Source organism: Entelurus aequoreus, linkage group LG10 (genome assembly GCF_033978785.1).
Source record: "Entelurus aequoreus isolate RoL-2023_Sb linkage group LG10, RoL_Eaeq_v1.1, whole genome shotgun sequence".
NCBI lineage: Eukaryota > Metazoa > Chordata > Actinopteri > Syngnathiformes > Syngnathidae > Entelurus > Entelurus aequoreus.
In genome coordinates this window covers 1,833,689-1,854,921 of record NC_084740.1, presented here as the reverse complement: position 1 = coordinate 1,854,921, position 21,233 = coordinate 1,833,689, and the positions used below count along the sequence as shown (strand labels likewise).

At 36.6% G+C, this 21,233-nt stretch overlaps 1 protein-coding gene across 1 annotated transcript in view; it reads left to right on the top strand.

The window, feature by feature from the left end:
- Positions 1 to 19,192, top strand: part of dph1 (diphthamide biosynthesis 1) — a 174,718-nt gene extending 155,526 nt beyond the window's left edge. The window contains exons 10-12 of the mRNA XM_062059822.1: positions 6,224 to 6,302; positions 15,037 to 15,171; positions 15,294 to 19,192. Of these exons, the coding sequence (XP_061915806.1) occupies positions 6,224 to 6,302; positions 15,037 to 15,171; positions 15,294 to 15,356 (277 nt within the window). The 3' untranslated portion in view covers positions 15,357 to 19,192. The remainder of the gene's footprint in view (positions 1 to 6,223; positions 6,303 to 15,036; positions 15,172 to 15,293) is intronic.
- Positions 19,193 to 21,233: the final 2,041 nt, after the last annotated feature.

Genomic DNA, 21,233 nt, shown 5'->3' with positions numbered 1-21,233 from the left:
GCCTCGCCTCCATCTTTCTATCTGTGGCCTCCTCAAGAACCCACCCAACATCCTTTCCCCTCCCACCACCCTGTCTGCCAGCTATGTAGGCTACCTCCATGGAGACCCTTGGTGGGGTTTTTTTATTTAAGTTCACACTCACCCAACCTCTCCTTCTTTTTCCCTCTCATTGCAATGTTGCCCCAAGTTCCCACCTCTCACCCCGAGCCCTTTTCTGGTAGCACCTCTCATCCTCCGAACACCTCTGGATTCACCGAGTAGCCTGGCTGCCTTTTTGGGGAATCAGGACACATGCCACTCATGCTCAAACATCTTGTTTATTTCTCCACTATTTTAGTATTATAAAATATAATATATATATATATATATATATATATATATATATATTTTTATATATATATATATATATATATATATATATATATATATATATATATATATATATATATATATATATATATATATATATATATATATATATACAGTACAGGCCAAAAGTTTGGACACACCTTCTCATTTCAATGCGTTTTCTTTATTTTCAGGACTATGAAAATGTCAGGTAGACTACCTCTTGAAGCTCATGGAGAGAATGCCAAGAGTGTGCAAAGCAGTAATCAGAGCAAAGGGTGGCTATTTTGAAGAAACTATAATATAAAACATGTTTTCAGTTATTTCATCTATTTTTTTGTTAAGTACATAACTCCACATGTGTTCATTCATAGTTTTGATGTGACAATCTACAATGTAAATAGTCATGGAAATAAAGAAAACTTTGAATGAGGAGAAGGTGTGTCCAAACTTTTGGCCTGCCCCAAAAGGGACAAGTGGTAGAAAATGGATAGATGGATGTATTGTATGTATGTATGTTTTTTTAAATAATATATTTAAATATATTTAACAAAGGGTGGCGACTAGCGGTAGAAAATGGATGGATGGATGGACGGATTGTTGTGATAGAGTTATGTATTTTATTATTATATTATGGAGGCAGCACGGTGGGAGAGGGGTTAGTGCGTCTGCCTCACAATACAAAGGTCCTGAGTAGTCGTGAGTTCAATCCCGGCCTCGGGCTCTTTCTGTGTGGAGTTTGCATGTTCCTCCCACCGCCAAAGACATGCACCTGGGGATAGGCCCCTCCCACCGCCAAAGACATGCACCTGGGGATAGGCCCCTCCCACCTCCAAAGACATGCACATGGGGATAGGCCCCTCCCACCGCCAAAGACATGCACCTGGGGATAGGCCCCTCCCACCTCCAAAGACATGCACATGGGGATAGGCCCCTCCCACCGCCAAAGACATGCACCTGGGGATAGGCCCCTCCCACCGCCAAAGACATGCACCTGGGGATAGGCCCCTCCCACCTCCAAAGACATGCACATGGGGATAGGCCCCTCCCACCGCCAAAGACATGCACCTGGGGATAGGCACCTCCCACCTCCAAAGACAAGCACCTGGGGATAGGCCACTCCCACCTCCAAAGACATGCACCTGGGGATAGGCCCCTCCCACCTCCAAAGACATGCACCTGGGGATAGGCCCCTCCCACCGCCAAAGACATGCATCTGGGGATAGTCCCCTCCCACCTCCAAAGACAAGCACCTGGGGATAGGCCACTCCCACCTCCAAAGACATGCACCTGGGGATAGGCCCCTCCCACCTCCAAGGACATGCACCTGGGATAAGCCCCTCCCACCTCCAAAGACATGCACATGGGGATAGGCCCCTCCCACCTCCAAAGACATGCACCTGGGGATAGGCCCCTCCCACCTCCAAAGACATGCACCTGGGGATAGGCCCCTCCCACCTCCAAAGACATGCACCTGGGGATAGGCCCCTCCCACCTCCAAAGACATGCACCTGGGGATAGGTTGATTGGCAACACTAAATGGTCCCTAGTGTGTGAATGTTGTCTATCTGTGATGAGGTGGCGACTTGTCCAGGGTGTACCCCGCCTTCCGCCCGATTGTAGCTGAGATAGGCTCCAGCACCCCCCGCGACCCCGAAGGGAATAAGCGGTAGAAAATGGATGGATGTTTTTTTTGTTTTCTTTTTCTGGGGAACCCCTGAGTCTTAGTGTACATGAAACATATGTTTATTATTGTCATTTAGTCCTTAAATAAAATAGTGAACATACTATACAACTTGTCTTTTAGTAGTAAGTAAACAAACAAAGACTCCTAATTAGTCTGCAGTAACATATTGTGTCATTTATACACCTATTATTTTGTACACATTATGAGGGACAAACTGTATAAAATTGATTATTAATCTACTTGTTCATTTACTGTTAATATCTGCTTATTTTCTATTTCAACATGTTCTATCTACACTTCTGTTAAAATGTAATAATCACTTATTCTTCTCTTCTTTGATACTTTACATTAGTTTTGGATGATACCACACATTTAGGTATCAATCCGATACCAAGTAGTTACAGGATCATACATTGGTCATATTCAAAGTCCTCATGTGTCCAGGGACGTATTTACTGAGTTCATAAACATAATATTAATTTTAAAAAAACGAGAGAAGATGTTGTGATGTCAAAAAATATCGATGTAATCATAGCAGTATCGACTAGATACGCTCTTGTAGAATAGAAAGTACTTTATTGATCCCTGGGGGGAAAACAGCACCACAGTTATTTCACAATAGACAATAAACATTTAGGTATTTTTCACATGTGAATAATATAAATACAGTCTATTATACAGCATTATTCACATGTGAATAATATAAATACAGTCTATTATACAGCATTATTCACATGTGAATAATATAAATACAGTCTATTATACAGCATTATTCACATGTGAATAATATAAATACAGTCTATTATACAGCATTATTCACATGTGAATAATATAAATACAGTCTATTATACAGCATTATTCACATGTGAATAATATAAATACAGTCTATTATACAGCATTATTCACATGTGAATAATATAAGTACAGTCTATTATACAGCATTATTCATATGTGAATAATATAAATACAGTCTATTATACAGCATTATTCACATGTGAATAATATAAATACAGTCTATTATACAGCATTATTCATATGTGAATAATATAAATACAGTCTATTATACAGCATTATTCACATGTGAATAATATAAATACAGTCTATTATACAGCATTATTCACATGTGAATAATATAAATACATAATACATTTACAGTACATGTACAGTCAAAAGGAACATATGCATTCTACAGTCTGATAGCTGTCGGTATGAAGGACTTCCTGTGTCGTTCCGTGTACCTGTGCTTGGTATCATTACAGTGGATGCCAGGTGTAGATCCGCCCATGGCGTTTGTTTACATTCAGCCGTGCTAGCTTTTGCTAGCGGTGACGCCGGTGAGCTAATGTATCCTCCTACGGTGTGTAGTGAAGCATGTTTAACTATTCCTCGTCCACCAGTGATAACGCTACTTGGAAGAAACTTACTTTTTTTGTCGCCACGGAGGCCAGGATTAGTGATTTAGAAGTAGCTACAACACTGCAGACTGCGGCTAGCTTTTTTTACGAAGCCACGTTGATGTAACACGTGGCTTGGCATTGTCTTGCTGAAATAAGCAGGGGCGTCCATGAAAAAGACGGCGCTTAGATGGCAGCATAAGTTGTTCCAAAAGCTGTATGTACCTTTCAGCATTAATGGTGCCTTCACAGATGTGTAAGTTACCCATGTCTTGGGCACTAATACACCCCCATACCATCACACATGCTGCCTTTTACACTTTGTGTCGATAACAGTCTGGATGGTTCGCTTCCCCTTTGGTCCGGATGACACGATGTCGAATATTTCCAAAAACAATTTGAAATGTGGACTCGTCAGACCACAGAACACTTTTCCACTTTGCATGAGTCCATCTTAGATGATCTCGGGCCCAGAGAAGCTTGCGGCGTTTCTGGGTGTTGTTGATAAATGGCTTTGCATAGTAGAGCTTTAACTTGCACTTACAGATGTAGCGATCAACTGTAGTTACTGACAGTGGTTTTCTGAAGTGTTCCTGAGCCCATGTGGTGATATCCTTTAGAGATTGATGTCGGTTTTTGATACAGTGCCGTCTGACGGATGGAAGGTCACGGCCATTCAATGTTGGTTTCCGGCCATGCTGCTTACGTGCAGTGATTTCTCCAGATTCTCTGAACCTTTTGATGATATTACGGAGCGTAGATGTTAAAATCTCTAAATTCCTTGCAATTGCACTTTGAGAAATGTTGTTCTTAAACTGTTCAACAATTTGCTCACGCAGTTGTGGACAAAGTGGTGTACCTCGCCCCATCCTTTCTTGTGAGAGACTGAGCATTTTTTGGGAAGCTGTTTTTATACCCAATCATGGCACCCACCTGTTCCCAATTAGCCTGCACACCCGTGGGATGTTCCAAATAAGTGTTTGATGAGCATTCCTCAACTTTATCAGTATTTATTGCCACCTTTCCCAACTTCTTTGGCACGTGTTGCTGCCATCAAATTCTAAAGTTAATGATTATTTGCACAAAAAAATAAAAGTTTATGAGTTTGAACATGAAATATGTTGTCTTTGTAGGCCAGGGGTCACCAACCTTTTTGAAAGCAAGAGCTACTTCTTGGGTAGTGATTAATGCGAAGGGCTACCAGTTTGATACACACTTAAATAAATTGCCAGAAATAGCCAATTTGCTCAATTTACCTTTAACTCTATGTTATTATTAATAATTAATGATATTTACACTTAATTGAACGGTTTAAAAGAGGAGAAAACACAAAACAAATGACAATTAATTTTTGAAACATAGTTTATCTTCAATTTCGACTCTTTAAAATTTAAAATTCAACCGAAAAAAAGAAGAGAAAAACTAGCTAATTCGAATCTTTTAAAAAAAAATTAAAAACATTTTTTTATGGAACATCATTAGTAATTTTCCCTGATTAAGATTAATTTTAGAATTTTGATGACATGTTTTAAATAGGTTAAAATCCAATCTACACTTTTTTAGAATATATAACAAATTGGACCAAGCTATATTTCTAACAAAGACAAATCATTATTTATTTCCAGAACAAAAATGTTAAAACAAATTCAAAAGACTTTGAAATAAGATTTAAATGTGATTCTACAGATTTTCTAGATTTGCCAGAATATTTTTTGGGGGGAATTTTAATCATAATAAGTTTGAAGAAATATTTCACAAATATTCTTCGTCGAAAAAACAGAAGCTAAAATGAAGAATTAAATTAAAATGTATTTATTATTCTTTACAATAAAAACAATACATTTACCTGAACATTGATTTAAATTGTCAGGAAAGAAGAAGAAGGAATTTAAAAGGTAAAAAGGTATATGTGTTTAAAAATCCTAATATCATTTTTAAGGTTGTATTTTTTCGCTAAAATTGTCTTTCTGTTGTTGTTGTTGTTGTTGTTGTGTTTGCTGTTGTTGTTTTTGTCTCTCTGTCTAATGCCCCTCTTGTCCCCACAATTCCCCCCTCTGTCTTCCTTTTTCTCTCTTTCTATCCCCTCCTGCTCCGGCCCGGCTGCACCAAATGATAATATAAATACATTTAATAAAGTCAAAATACAAGTAAGGCAACAAGAGAAGTATCCTAAACTTCTCTTTTGTAAAGTAAATCTGAACAGCCGATATGGGCATCTACATCTGCTATATGATCATGTACATCTACTATATGATTTGCCCGAGAAGCTGGGCAGGACATTATTAAAAAAAAAATAATAATTTAAAAATTAAAAAAATAAAATAAAATAAAAATAAAAATAAAAATCCTAAAATCATTTTTAAGGTTGTATTTTTTCTCTAAAATTGTCTTTCTGAAAGGTATAAGAAGCAAAGTCAAAAAAATAATGACTTAAACCAAGTCTTTCAAATATTTTCTTGGATTTTCCAATTCTATTTGAGTTTTGTCTCTCTTAGAAGTAAAAATGTCGGGCAAAGCGAGACCAGCTTGCTAGTAAATAAATACAATTTAAAAAATAGAGGCAGCTTACTGGTAAGTGCTGCTATTTGACCTATTTTTAGAACAGGCCAGCGGGCTACTCATCTGGTCCTTACGGGCTACCTGGTGCCGGCGGGCACCGCGTTGGTGACCCCTGTTGTAGCATATCGTGCATCGGTGGAATATTCCATGGACCTAAAATGTGTAACATGTCTGATTGTTGACTCGCTATAAGTTGAGTTCATAGTTTATAAACCGCCTTCCCTTCCTCTCACAGATGGGTCCAGATTGCGTGTCCTCGACTGTCAATCGATTGGGGCTCGGCCTTCTCCAAGCCCCTGCTGTCTCCCTACGAGGTAAATGACCCACTCACTCTCGCCAGTCCACTCGTTAGAAAGGCCCGCCCCCGCCCCCGCATCTCTTAAACAACCACGCTAATGGCAAGATGGACGCCCGGCCGGTGCCATCAAAAAGGGGACTGCGGCTCCTCAGGCGGTATGAGCGACATGCAGCTGAGCAGCGCCCCCTGCTGGCGGCAGCGTGGCACTGCTGCTGTCAGACAGAGAGAGAGAAAGAGAGCGAGGTCGTCAACAAGATCCATTTCAAAGCCGGTGTTTGTTTGCGGGCTGCGGTGAGAAACAAACAAGATGAAAACAAAAAAGGGTTTGGGTTATTCTGTGCCTGCCTGGTAATGTGAGCTATTAATTCATTCAGACGTCCTTTATGAAACCACTCTGAGGGGGACTCGTTGTTTTGAATAAGAAATGCTTGTTGGTTTTTTCCCCTCCGATTACACACTGCTGTGTTTTTTCCCCACAATCCACTCTGGGCTCCCTCGCAGACATTATTCAGCAATATCAGCCTTCAAGTCATCTGGAGCCGCACCCGTGTGAGGATGTCGTCCCCGCGCCCGCTAGTCGGTGTTTTTAAATGTTCTGTGTTTAGACTGAAGACCATGATGGTGGTGGTGGTGGTGGTGGTGGTGGTGGTGGAGTGAGTCGGGAGAAGAAGGGTTAGGTGGGGGCATTTATTTTGAGGGCTCCTCATGTTCTATTTATAGTCAATAAAACACACGGGGCTCTCTTGGGATTAGCAGAAGAAGCCAGCATCCGTGGCTGGAGAGGGACGGGGGAGAGCGTTGAGAAGCGCAGCAAAAAGATCAAGGCGGCGAAGAAGAGCATAGAGTTGGGAAAGGAGGAGTGTCAGACGGCATCCTTTGGGTTTGATTGACAACCAAACTATTATACACCTATTTAATAAGCGACATCGACGTCCCATTGGGGTTGTGAGTTTGTCCTTGCCCTTATGTGGGCTCTGTACCCCGGATGTGGTTGTGGCTTGTGCAGCCCTTTGAGACACTTGTGATTTAGGGCTATATAAGTAAACATTGATTGATTGAATAATACCACCTTAACATTTGACAACCAACAATTATTCACCTAATTAATAATACCACCTTAACATGTGACATTCAACAATTATTCACCTGTTTAATAATACCACCTTAACATTTGACAACCAAACAATTATTCACCTGTTTAATAATACCACCTTAACATTTGACAACCAACAATTATTCACCTAATTAATAATACCACCTTAACATGTGACATTCAACAATTATTCACCTATTATTAATAATACCACCTTAACATGTGACATTCAACAATTATTCACCTGTTTAATAATACCACCTTAACATTTGACAACCAAACAATTATTCACCTATTTAATAATACCACCTTAACATTTGACATTCAACAATTATTCATCTATTTAATAATACCACCTTAACATTTGACAACCAACACTTATTCACATATTTAATAATACCACCTTAACATTTGACAACCAACAATTATTCACCTAATTAATAATACCACCTTAACATTTGACAACCAACACTTATTCAAATGTTTAATAATACCACCTTAACATTTGACATCCAACACTTATTCACATATTTAATAATACCACCTTAACATTTGACAACCAACTCTTATTCACATATTTAATAATACCACCTTAACATTTGACAACCAACAATTATTCACCTAATTAATAATACCACCTTAACATTTGACAACCAACACTTATTCACATATTTAATAATACCACCTTAACATTTGACAACCAACTCGTATTCACATATTTAATAATGCCACCTTAACATTTGACAACCAACAATTATTCACCTAATTAATAATACCACCTTAACATTTGACAACAAACTCTTATTCACATATTTAATAATACCACCTTAACATTTGACATCCAACACTTATTCAAATATGTAATAATACCACCTTAATATTTGACATCCAACACTTATTCACATATTTAATAATACCACCTTAAGATTTGACATCCAACACTTATTCACATATTTAATAATACCACCTTAACATGTGACATTCAACAATTATTCACATATTTAATAATATCACCTTAACATTTGACAACCAACACTTATTCACATATTTAATAATACCACCTTAACATGTGACATTCAACAATTATTCACATATTTAATAATACCACCTTAACATTTGACAACCAACAATTATTCACATATTTAATAATACCACCTTAACATGTGACATTCAACAATTATTCACATATTTAATAATACCACCTTAACATGTGACAACCAACAATTATTCACCTAATTAATAATACCACCTTAACATTTGACAACCAACAATTATTCACCTAATTAATAATACCACCTTAACATTTGACAACCAACTCTTATTCACATATTTAATAATACCACCTTAATATTTAACAACCAACAATTATTCACCTAATTAATAATACCACCTTAACATTTGACAACCAACAATTATTCACCTAATTAATAATACCACCTTAACATGTGACATTCAACAATTATTCACCTAATTAATAATACCACCTTAACATTTGACAACCAACTCTTATTCACATATTTAATAATACCACCTTAACATTTAACAACCAACAATTATTCACCTAATTAATAATACCACCTTAACATTTGACAACCAAACAATTAATGAGTGAATTGTTGTTTAAGTTAAAGTACCAATGATAGTCACACACACACTAAGTGTGGTGAAATTTGTCCTCTGCATTTGACCCATCACCCTTGTTCCCCCCCTGGGAGGTGAGTGGAGCAGTGAGCAGCAGCGGTGGCTGCGCCCGGTAATCATTTTTGGTGATTGAACCCCCAATTCCAACCCTTGATGCTGAGTGCCAAGCAGGGAGGTAATGGCTCCCATTTGTATAGTCTTTGGTGTGACTCGGCCGGGGTTTGAACTCACGACCTACCCATCTCAGGGCGGACTTGACTACAATCTGCACTAATGACCGCCAACAAACATTCAGATGTATGCTAACTGAATTGTACGACTAGATGTCGTTGCTCTCCGGGGTGGAAGCACGTGGTCGTTAATCCAAGGTCGTTTGCTAAAAGGACGACACTGGTGTCATACAATCTCACCTGTTAGCCAGCTGCATACAATCTCACCTGTTAGCCAGCTGCACACAATCTCACCTGTTAGCCAGCTGCACACAATCTCACCTGTTAGCCAGCTGCATACAATCTCACCTGTTAGCCAGCTGCATACAATCTCACCTGTTAGCCAGCTGCACACAATCTCACCTGTTAGCCAGCTGCACACAATCTCACCTGTTAGCCAGCTGCATACAATCTCACCTGTTAGCCAGCTGCATACAATCTCACCTGTTAGCCAGCTGCACACAATCTCACCTGTTAGCCAGCTGCATACAATCTCACCTGTTAGCCAGCTGCACACAATCTCACCTGTTAGCCAGCTGCATACAATCTCACCTGTTAGCCAGCTGCACACAATCTCACCTGTTAGCCAGCTGCATATTGCAATTGGGGGTTACGAACTATGGGCTTTCTGCTCCGCCGCTCCCAGTCTGTGGAATGCTCTCCCTGACCACCTGAGGGCACCACAGACTGTGGATGCTTTTAAAAAAGGCTTAAAAACTAGAGATGTCCGATAATGGCTTTTTTGCCAATGTCCGATATTCCAATATTCAACTCTTAATAACCGATTCCGATATCAAGCGATACCGATATATACAGTGGTGGAATTAACACCGTATTATGCCTAATTTTGTTGTGATGCCCCGCTGGATGCATTAAACAATGTAACAAGGTTTTCCAAAATAAATCAACTCAAGCATTATTTTTTTTAACATTTTTCTTTTCTTTTTTCTTTTCTTTTATGTTTATTTTGAATATGTAGACAAAACAAAAACAAACGAATTTTGCAAAAAAACAACAAAAAAGCCAGTCAAGAATGAATAACAAAAACAATAATAATAATAATAATAATAATAATAATAATAATAATAATAGTAATAATAAAAAGCAAAAAGAAACAAGAAATGAAAATAAACATTAATGTAAACATCCAAAAAGGAGTGAGAAGAAGTAAAAACTTATGTACTCCCACCCCTCTTATTACTTACTGTATGTTTAATAATAATAATAATAATAATAGTAATAGTATATAAAAACTATAATAATAATAATAATAAAACTAAACATGCATCAAAACAGCAGCTTGGGATTTGGGAGATGCTCTCCCTGAGAGAGCATGAGGAGGTTGAGGTTTGCGGGGGGGACGGGGGGGGTGTATATTGTAGCGTCCCGGAAGAGTTAGTGCTGCAAGGGGTTCTGGGTATTTGTTGTGTTGTGTGTATATTGTGTTACGGTGCGGATGTTCTCCCGAAATGTGTTTGCCATTCTTGTTTGGTGTGGGTTCACATTGTGGCGCATATTTGTTACAGTGTTAAAGTTGTTTATACGGCCACCCTCAGTGTGGCCTGTATGGCTGTTGACCAAGTATGCATCGCATTCACTTGTGTGTGTGTGAAAAGCCGTAGATATTATGTGATTGGGCCGGCACGCCTTTAAGGCACGCCCCCAATATTGTTGTCTGGGTGGAAATCGGGAGAAGTTTTTAGAATGGTTGCCCCGGGAGATTTTCGGGAGGGGCACTGAAATTCGGGAGTCTCCCGGGGAAATGGGGAGGGTTGGCAAGTATGACTCTCTCTACGTGTGTGTACCACTCCGTATAGCGGCGTTTTAAAAAGTCATGAATTTTACTTTTTCGATATTACATTTTATAGCATTTATCTCTATTAAAAACCCTTCTTTTTAAAAAAGCCTTTTTTTTTTTTAGATATATGCGTGCTAGTTCTAGTTTTTAATTTTATTTATTTGTATAATCTTTTTATTTATTTTTTTAATACATTGTAGCACTTTGAGGTTGTTTGCTCAATGGCAAGTGATTATTTACAAATAAAATCTATTATTATTATTAAATCACCAAAAATGATTCCGGGTGCTGCCCACTGCTCCCCTCACAAGGGGGATGGGTCAAAGCAGAGAATAGTTCCGCCACACCTAGTGTGTGTGTGTGACTATCATTGGTACTTTCACTTTAAACCAGGGGTGTCCAAACTTTTTCCACTGAGGGCCCCGCACTAAAAAATCCAAGCAAGCGGGGGCCATTTTGATATTTTTTATTTTAAAAACCAATTGAATATATGTATAAAAAATATACATTTAGGCCTCCACTCAGGCTTGATCCCAGGGGACCCCAAAGGGTTTTGGTCAAAAAAATATAAAAAAATGTGTCGTTATTCAGTATTATTATTATTTAATTTTTTTTAAATTAAATCTCTAGATCAACATTAGGTCTATCTGTCAATATAACGTTTTTAAAGATTTAAGGTGTGTGCTCTTTTTGTCAAAGAAAACCCAGTTTTTTATGGAAAAAAACACAAAATATGCAATATTTTCACCCAATACAATTTTTAAGTGGAATATTTCAGATTATATATTAATTGGAGCCTTAAAAAGGTCAATAACTCATAACACCATTGATATCAATTCATTATTATTTTTTGAGCAATGACACTTAAAAACTAATCACACTAAAATTATTGGGTATTCAAAAGGGTCCTACTCATTAAAGTGTTACAAAATTAATTCTAATTTTTTTTTTACTGTTTACTGTTTAATCTCGAGATCCACTTCAGATCTATCCGTCAATTATAAGTTTTATTGTTGTTTATGTTTTTTGTTTGTTCGTTTTAGGCCCTTATTTTAAAAAAATCAGCTCAATTTTTTATATGGCAAACACAAAATATGCAACATTTCCCCCCAAAAATACCTCAAAGTGGAATATTTAATGTGACTTAATTGGAGCCTTGAATAGGTCAATAATTCATACTAACATTGATTTTGATTCAGTATTATTTTTTAAAGAAAGAAACTTTGTGTTATTAGAGTAAACATTGCAACATTTTCTTGTTACATTTCCAGTGTTTCCCATAAACTGCCAATATACCTGTGGCTATGGGCGTGGCTATGGGTGTGGTCACATGACATCATCGCTTAATTTGCATAATTTACTACAATGATATGATTTTCTCTAAAAAGGCTCAAAAAATGTATACTTACTAATTAATAATGACAGTTTTGTTTTAAACGTCCATCCATCCATCCATTTTACAATATAATTACAACACTTTATGTACATATTTATATACAGATTTGAACAATAAGTTATTCACTGAAATATATTTATTAATTGTGGTTCTTACAAAAAAATATATCTTATAAAAATATAAAAGCTAAAATGTCTCTTAAAGCTCTGCCCCTTTAATTAGTGCGTACTAAATAATTTAACTTTAGCCTACTACTACAACCATATTATTTACCAGCAACATAAAGTGAAACAGAGGTGTCCTGCCGCAGTCAGTAACAAATAAACATAAAACAGTAGTGGTGGTAGATAGACACAGAGCTTCATCAAACATCTGGGGCCGTACTTATCAAGCTTCTTAGAATGACTCCTAAGAAGTCTGCTAAGAGTTGACTTAAGAGTAAATAAATTCTTCGCTGAAAGCTGCACTTAAAAGTTAGTTATCAAGCGTCTTACTCACACTTTCAGCGAAGTGTAGGACTGAATCTTAAGTGTCACACTCCGAGCTGAATTACGACATTACTATGTGCCGTAAATGGAATTTTAGGTGACGTCATTTCTGTGTCCATAGAAATGACCAATCACGGAAGGGAATCCCTTGTCTAAGAATAAAGAAATATCTTGGAAATATTTAAGTGGACAATGGGAGTGTATATTTTGACAATAAACTACAAAATAATACAAAACAAACTAGTCCCCGCCGGCACTCACGCTACCGCTCCCTCTCTTCTCTCGCCCACACACTCACTGACGTCACTCACCTCACGGCCACACACATACGCTACTGTCATAACATTTTCTTTCCAATTCATTAATTAGGCAACTAATTTGAAACTGGTGTGGGTGGCTCTATATATACTAGCCCACTGCAGACACATGCAGAAATCAACAAGGAATCGAAAAGTATTAAATCTGTGACAAAAATAATACCCGCTCTGTCTAAACGATACCGTTTGATCAGCTGCTCGTCATCAAACAAATCCAGGACATCGTTCCGCTCCCTGAATGTTCGGCCACGTCTCTCTCGCCTCAGTGCCATCTCCCGCTGGCAACTCCTAACCACTTAAGACACCTCTGAAGGTCTCTTAAATATCGTTGAGAGTAGGAGTGATTCTTAGACTTAAGAACGTTGATAAAAAGCTTTTATTCTTAAGTTTGAGAGTAGGACTAAATTTCGCAAATTCTCAGGACTTAAGTGTAAAATGGCACTCTAAGAAGTCTGCTAAGAGTTGACTTAAGAGTAAATAAATTCTTCGCTGAAAGCTGCACTTAAAAGTTAGTTATCAAGCGTCTTACTCACACTTTCAGCGAAGTGTAGGACTGAATCTTAAGTGTCACACTCAGAGCTGAATTACGACATTACTATGTGCCGTAAACGCAATTTGAGGTGACGTCATTTCTGTGTCCATAGAAATGACCAATCACGGAAGGGAATCCCTTGTCTAAGAATAAAGAAATATCTTGGAAATATTTAAGTGGACAATGGGAGTGTATATTTTGACAATAAACTACAAAATAATACAAAACAAACTAGTCCCCGCCGGCACTCACGCTACCGCTCCCTCTCTTCTCTCGCCCACACACTCACTGACGTCACTCACCTCACATGCTGTCACCTATTAAAGGGCCACACACACACACATATGCTACTCTCATAACATTTTCTTTCCAATTCATTAATTAGGCAACTAATTTGAAACTGGTGTGGGTGGCTCTATATATACTAGCCCACTGCAGACACATGCAGAAATCAACAACGAATCGAAAAGTATTAAATCTGTGACAAAAATAATACCCGCTCTGTCTAAACGATACCGTTTGATCAGCTGCTCGTCATCAAACAAATCCAGGACATCGTTACGCTCCCTGAACGTTCGGCCACGTCTCTCTCGCCTCAGTGCCATCCCCTGCTGGCAACTCCTAACCACTTAAGACACCTCTGAAGGTCTCTTAAATATCGTGGAGAGTAGGAGTGATTCTTAGACTTAAGAACGTTGATAAAAAACTTTTATTCTTAAGTTTGAGAGTAGGACTAAATTTCGCAAATTCTCAGGACTTAAGTGTAAAATGGCACTCTAAGACGCTTGATAAGTACGGCCCCTGGTCCACTGAATAAAGAGCTCCAAAAATCTTGATCCTACACTTCTCTTTTGTAAAGTAAATGTGAACAGCCGATATGGGCATCTACATCTGCTATATGATTTGCCTGAGAAGCTGGACAGGACAAAAAAATAAAAAATTTAAAATTTAAAATAAAAATAAAAAATATTTTTTTTATTTTTTTTATTTTTATTTTTTTTGTGGCGGCCTTAATTCTTTCGTGGCGGGCCGCCACAAATAAATGAATGTGTGGGAAACACTGATTTCACCTGTTTGCTCTTATATACCACTTTTTATGTTTTTAATTTTTTTCAATCGTATTTTTAAAATGTGCCGTGGGGCCGTTAAAAAATGACCCGCGGGCCGCAAAAGGCCCCCGGGCCGCACTGTGGACACCCCTGCTTTAAACCATAATTCTAATCTGTAGAATTCACGCGTTGGTGTCATCCTAATTCCTGCATTTTGCTCCTCTCAGGCAGCTGTGGCTCTCCAGGAGAGCACCTGGAAGGAGGTCTACCCCATGGACTTCTACTCCAACCAGAGCCTGGGGCCTTGGACCCCCAACCACCCGGACCACCGGCCCGTGCGGGCGCCACGCACCCAGGCTCAGGTGAGAGACCGCGGCAGTGCTCTCTAGCACACGCTGCTACACTGACACCTAGTGGTGCACGCGTGAACATTCCATTGGCCTTTGCAATTCACGGACAATAACTGGTTGGATTTGCTCTGCAGAAACCAGGCTGCCAGCCAGGAAAGGTGTGTACCCAAACGCAGTGCGCCCCCGGTGGCTGCTAACCAGGCGGCATTTGACTCTGAAAGTGGGCATTGGTGCAGGAATAAAAAGCAGAAAAGTGCATAAAGAATGTCTCAGTGCTCGCTGCTGCAAATAGATCAAACCTGGCTGTGCCTGCATATATTCCAGACATAGACCCCCGTGCAGGGCTCATGTTTATGAATGCATGAATCACTGCCTCTCTCGCTCCTCCTGTAACCGAGACACGCCTTCAGGTATTTGAAGTCAATGACCAAGAGTCAGATTATGGTGACTTTAAATTAGGGCTGTGAATCTTTGGGTGTCCCACGATTCCATTCAAAATCGATTCTAGGGGTCACGATTCCAATTAAAAATCGATGTATTCATTTTTTTCAATTCAACACGATTCTCGATTCAAAAACGATTTTTTTTTAATTGATTTTTTTTTTAAATTTTTTTAATGAAAACTAGGGATGTCCGATAATGGCTTTTTGCCGATATCCGATATTTTGGTTAATTTAATAGTTAAAACAAATTTAAATAATGGATCCCATATTCCAATATATTACTCATTATTATCTCAACTAAATGCAGTTTTTTTCTACTGATATCATCTCCATAGCTTGTGTGTAGCAGTCAGTATGAGTTGGACTGTCAACATCTATCAATATTTTTAATATTACCCTTTTTGTTATCATGCATATTGAAAGAAATGCATTTTTACTCTTTGATGACACGTTACTAAATTGATGGAGATCCCCAAGAATACAAGTTTGCAGTGTCATTGGGATGTTTATATTAAGGACTGTGATTGCTTCTTTTGTTATTTTCAACCATAACTCTTTTATTCTCTGACAAAATCGATTCTAGGTGTCACGATTCCAATTAAAAATCGATGTATTCATTTTTTTCAATTCAACACGATTCTCGATTCAAAAACGATTTTTTTTTTTTTTTTTTTTTTTTTTTTTTTTTTAAATGAAAACTAGGGATGTCCGATAATGGCTTTTTGCCGATATCCGATATTTTGATTCATTTAATAGTTAAAACAAATTTAAATAATGGATCCCATATTCCAATATATTACTCATTATTATCTCAACTAAATGCAGTTTTTTTCTACTGATATCATCTCCATAGCTTGTGTGTAGCAGTCAGTATGAGTTGGACTATCAACATCTATCAATATTTTTAATATTACCCTTTTTGTTATCATGCATATTGAAAGAAATGCATTTTTACTCTTTGATGACACGTTACTAAATTGATGGAGATCCCCAAGAATACAAGTTTGCAGTGTCATTGGGATGTTTATATTAAAGACTGTGATTGCTTCTTTTGTTGTTTTCAACCATAACTCTTTTATTCTCTGACAAAATCGATTCTGGGGGTCACGATTCCAATTAAAAATCGATGTATTTATTTTTTTCAATTCAACACGATTCTCGATTCAAAAACGATTTTTTTTTTTTTTTTTTTTTTTTTTTAATGAAAACTAGGGATGTCCGATAATGGCTTTTTGCCGATATCCGATATTCCGATATTGTCCAACTCTTTTTTACCGATACCGATGTCAACCGATATATGCAGTCGTGGAATGAACACATTATTATGCCTAATTTGGACAACCAGGTATGGTGAAGATAAGGTACTTTTTTTTTTTAAATAATAAAATAAGATAACTAAATTAAAAACATTTTCTTGAATAAAAAAGAAAGTAAAACAATATAAAAACAGTTACATAGAAACTAGTAATGAATGAAAATGAGTAAAATGAACTGTTAAAGGTTAGTACTATTAGTGGAGCAGCAGCACGCACAATCATGTGTGCTTACGGACTGTATCCCTTGCAGACTGTATTGATATATATTGATATATCATGTAGGAACCAGAATATTGATAACAGAAAGAAATGGGGGGAGGGAGGTTTTTTGGGTTGGTGCACTAATTGTAACTGTATCTTGTGTTTTTTATGTTGATTTAATAAAAATAAAAAAATAAAGATACAGATAATAAAAAAAACGATACCGATAATTTCCGATATTACATTTTAACGCATTTATCGGACATCCCTAATGAAAACAATACACAACAATACCATAACAATGCAATACAATTTCAAAAGCAAACCCGAGCCAGCAACATCCAGAATAGCAATAAACAGAGCAATTGAGGAGACACAAACACCACACGGAACAATCCAAAAGTAGTGAGACAAAAATGAATATTATCAACAACAGTATCAATGTTAGTAATAATTTCAACATAGCAGTGATTAAAAATCCCGCATTGATATTATCATTACAAACATTAATTAAAAAAAATGAACAATAGTGTCACAGTGGCTTACACTTGCATCGCATCTCATAAGCTTGACAACACACTGTGTCCAATATTTTACACAATGATATAATAAGTCATATTTTGGTTCATTTATCAGTTAAAACAAATTTAAATAATGGATCCCATATTCCAATATATTACTCATTATTATCTAAACTAAATGCAGTTTTGTTCTACTGATATCATCCCCATAGCTTGTGTGTAGCAGTCAGTATGAGTTGGACTATCAACATCTATCCATTTTTTTAATTTACCCTTTTTGTTATCATGCAAATTGAAAGAAATGCATTTTTACTCTTTGATGACACGTTACTAAATTGATGGAGATCCCCAAGAATACAAGTTTGCAGTGTCATTGGGATGTTTATATTAAGGACTGTGATTGCTTCTTTTGTTGTTTTCAACCATAACTCTTGTATTCTCTGACATTCCCACAATAAATGAACAATCAATCAATCAATGTTTATTTATATAGCCCTAAATCACAAGTGTCTCAAAGGGCTGCACGAGCCACAACGACATCCTCGGTACAGAGCCCACATACGGGCAAGGAAAAACTCACCCCAGTGGGACGTCGATGTGAATGACTATGAGAAACCTTGGAGAAGATTGCATATGTGGGTATCACAGTCACTTCCTATTTGTAGTTGTAGACTGGGGTCCGCGCTTTGAACCAAGATCTGTTAAGCTTTCCTACGCTTTGAGTCAAGTTTTGCTGAGCTTTGTCAGGCTTTCATACGCTCTCAGCGCTTTATTCCATTCTTGACAGAGCGCAGAATTGTTTTAAACCGTTTAAAAAAATTTTGGCGCACTTGCCGCATGTCCCGCTTCACTACAAGCTTTCCCACCATCCATTAGGACCCTCACGCTTTAATCAGGCTTTGTTACGCTTTAACGCCGCTTTGCATGCCGCTTTAAAGCGCCGTCAAAGCGCCGTTGGTGTGAACCTAGCATTAGTGGCCAATTGTACGGAATATGTACTTCACTGTGCAACCTACTAATAAAAGTCTCAATCAATCAATCAATCAATCAAAACTCTAGGGGAGACCGAAAGCAATGGATGTCGAGCTTTTATGATTTGAAGCGTTTATAATTGTAAAGGACAATGTTTTATCAACTGATTGCAATAGTGTACATTTGTTTGATCTATTAAATGAACCAAAAATATGACTTATTTTATCTTTTGTGAAAATATTGGACACAGTGTGTTGTCAAGCTTATGAGATGCGATGCAAGTGTAAGCCACTGTGACACTATTGTTCTTTTTTTATAAATGTCTAATGATAATGTCAATGAGGGATTTTTAGTCACTGCTATGTTGAAATTGTAACTAATATTGATACTGTTGTTGATAATAATCATTTTTGTTTCTCTACTTTTGGTTTGTTCTGTGTGGTGTTTGTGTCTCCTCTCAATTGCTGTTTATTGCAGTTCTGAGTGTTGCTGGGTTGGTTTTGGAATTGGATTGCATTGTTATGGTATTGCTGTCTATTGTTTTGTTGGATTGATTAATAAAAAATAGATTTTTTAAAAATGAGAATCGATTCTGAATCGCACAACGTGAGAATCGCGATTCGAATTCGAATCGATTTTTTCCCACACCCCTAATATATATATATATATATATATATATATATATATATATATATATATATATATATATATATATATATATATATATATATATATATATACACACTACCGTTCAAAAGTTTGGTGTCACCCAAACAATTTAGTGGAATAGCCTTCATTTCTAAGAACAAGAATAGACTGTCGAGTTTCAAATGAAAGTTCTCTTTTTCTGGCCATTTTGAGCGTTTAATTGAGCCCACAAATGTGATGCTCCAGAAACTCAATCTGCTCAAAGGAAGGTTAGTTTTGTAGCTCCTGTAACGAGCTAAACTGTTTTCAGATGTGTGAACATGATTGCACAAGGGTTTTCTAATCATCAATTAGCCTTCTGAGCCAATGAGCAAACACATTGTACCATTAGAACACTGGAGTGATAGTTGCTGGAAATGGGCCTCTATACACCTATGTAGATATTGCACCAAAAAGCAGACATTTGCAGCTAGAATAGTCATTTACCACATTAGCAATGTATAGAGTGTATTTCTTTCAAGTTAAGACTAGTTTAAAGTTATCTTCATTGAAAATAAGGACATTTCAATGTGACCCCAAACTTTTGAACGGTAGTGTATATATATATATATATATATATATATCATATATATATATATATATATATATATATATATATATATATATATATATATATATATATATATATATATATATATATATATATATATATATATATATACAGTATATTATATATTTATATATATATATATATATATATTAGATGTATCAATCAATCAACGTTTATTTATATAGCCCTAAATGACAAAAGTCTCATATATATATATATATATATATATATATATATATATATATATATATATATATATATATATATATATATATATTAGATATATGTATATAGCGCACTTTCCGAGTGCGATGATGTCACGTTATCGTTGAGAAAATGCATTTTTAGACAATATGATTTGCCTTAGCGGCTAGGAGACACCGTGACTAGCAAGCGGTACAAAGTAGATAAGAAAAATAATAATTATATATATATATATATATATATATATATATATATATATATTAGGGATGTCCGATAATGGCTTTTTGCCGATATACGATATTCCGATATTGTCCAACTCTTTAATTACCGATACCGATATCAACCGATATATGCAGTCGTGAAATTAACACATTATTATGCCTAATTTGGACAACCGGGTATGGTGAAGATAAGGTACTTTTTTTTTTAAATAATAAAATAAGATAAATAAATTAAAAACATTTTCTTGAATAAAAAAGAAAGTAAAACAATCCAATCCAATCCACTTTATTTATATAGCACATTTACACAACAAGAATGTTTCCAAAGTGCTGCACAGCCATGTTAAAAACAATATTAAAAACAATATTAAAAACGATATTAAAAATAATATTAAAAACAATATTATGCTACACCAATGACTGAATAAAAACAAAGAATAAATGAAAAACAATATAAAAACAGTTACATAAAAACTAGTAATTAATGAAAATGAGTCAAATGAAGTGTTAAAGGTTAGTACTATTAGTGGAGCAGCAGCACGCACAATCATGTGTGCTTACGGACTGTATCCCTTGCAGACTGTATTGATATATATTGATATATAATGTAGGAACCAGAATATTAATAACAGAAAGAAACAACCCTTTTGTGTGAATGAGTGTAAATGGGGGAGGGAGGATTTTGGGGTTGGTGCACTAATTGTAAGTATATCTTGTGTTTTGTATGTTGATTTAATTAAAAAAGAAAAAAAAACGATACAGATAATTAAAAAAACGATACCGATAATTTCCGATATTACATTTTAACGCATTTATCGGCCGATAATATCGGCCTGCTGATATTATTGGACATCTCTAATATATATACATATATATTGTTGGAAGCATATCCATATTTAAGTGTTACTTCTTTCTAAACTCCAATAGTCATATAAAGA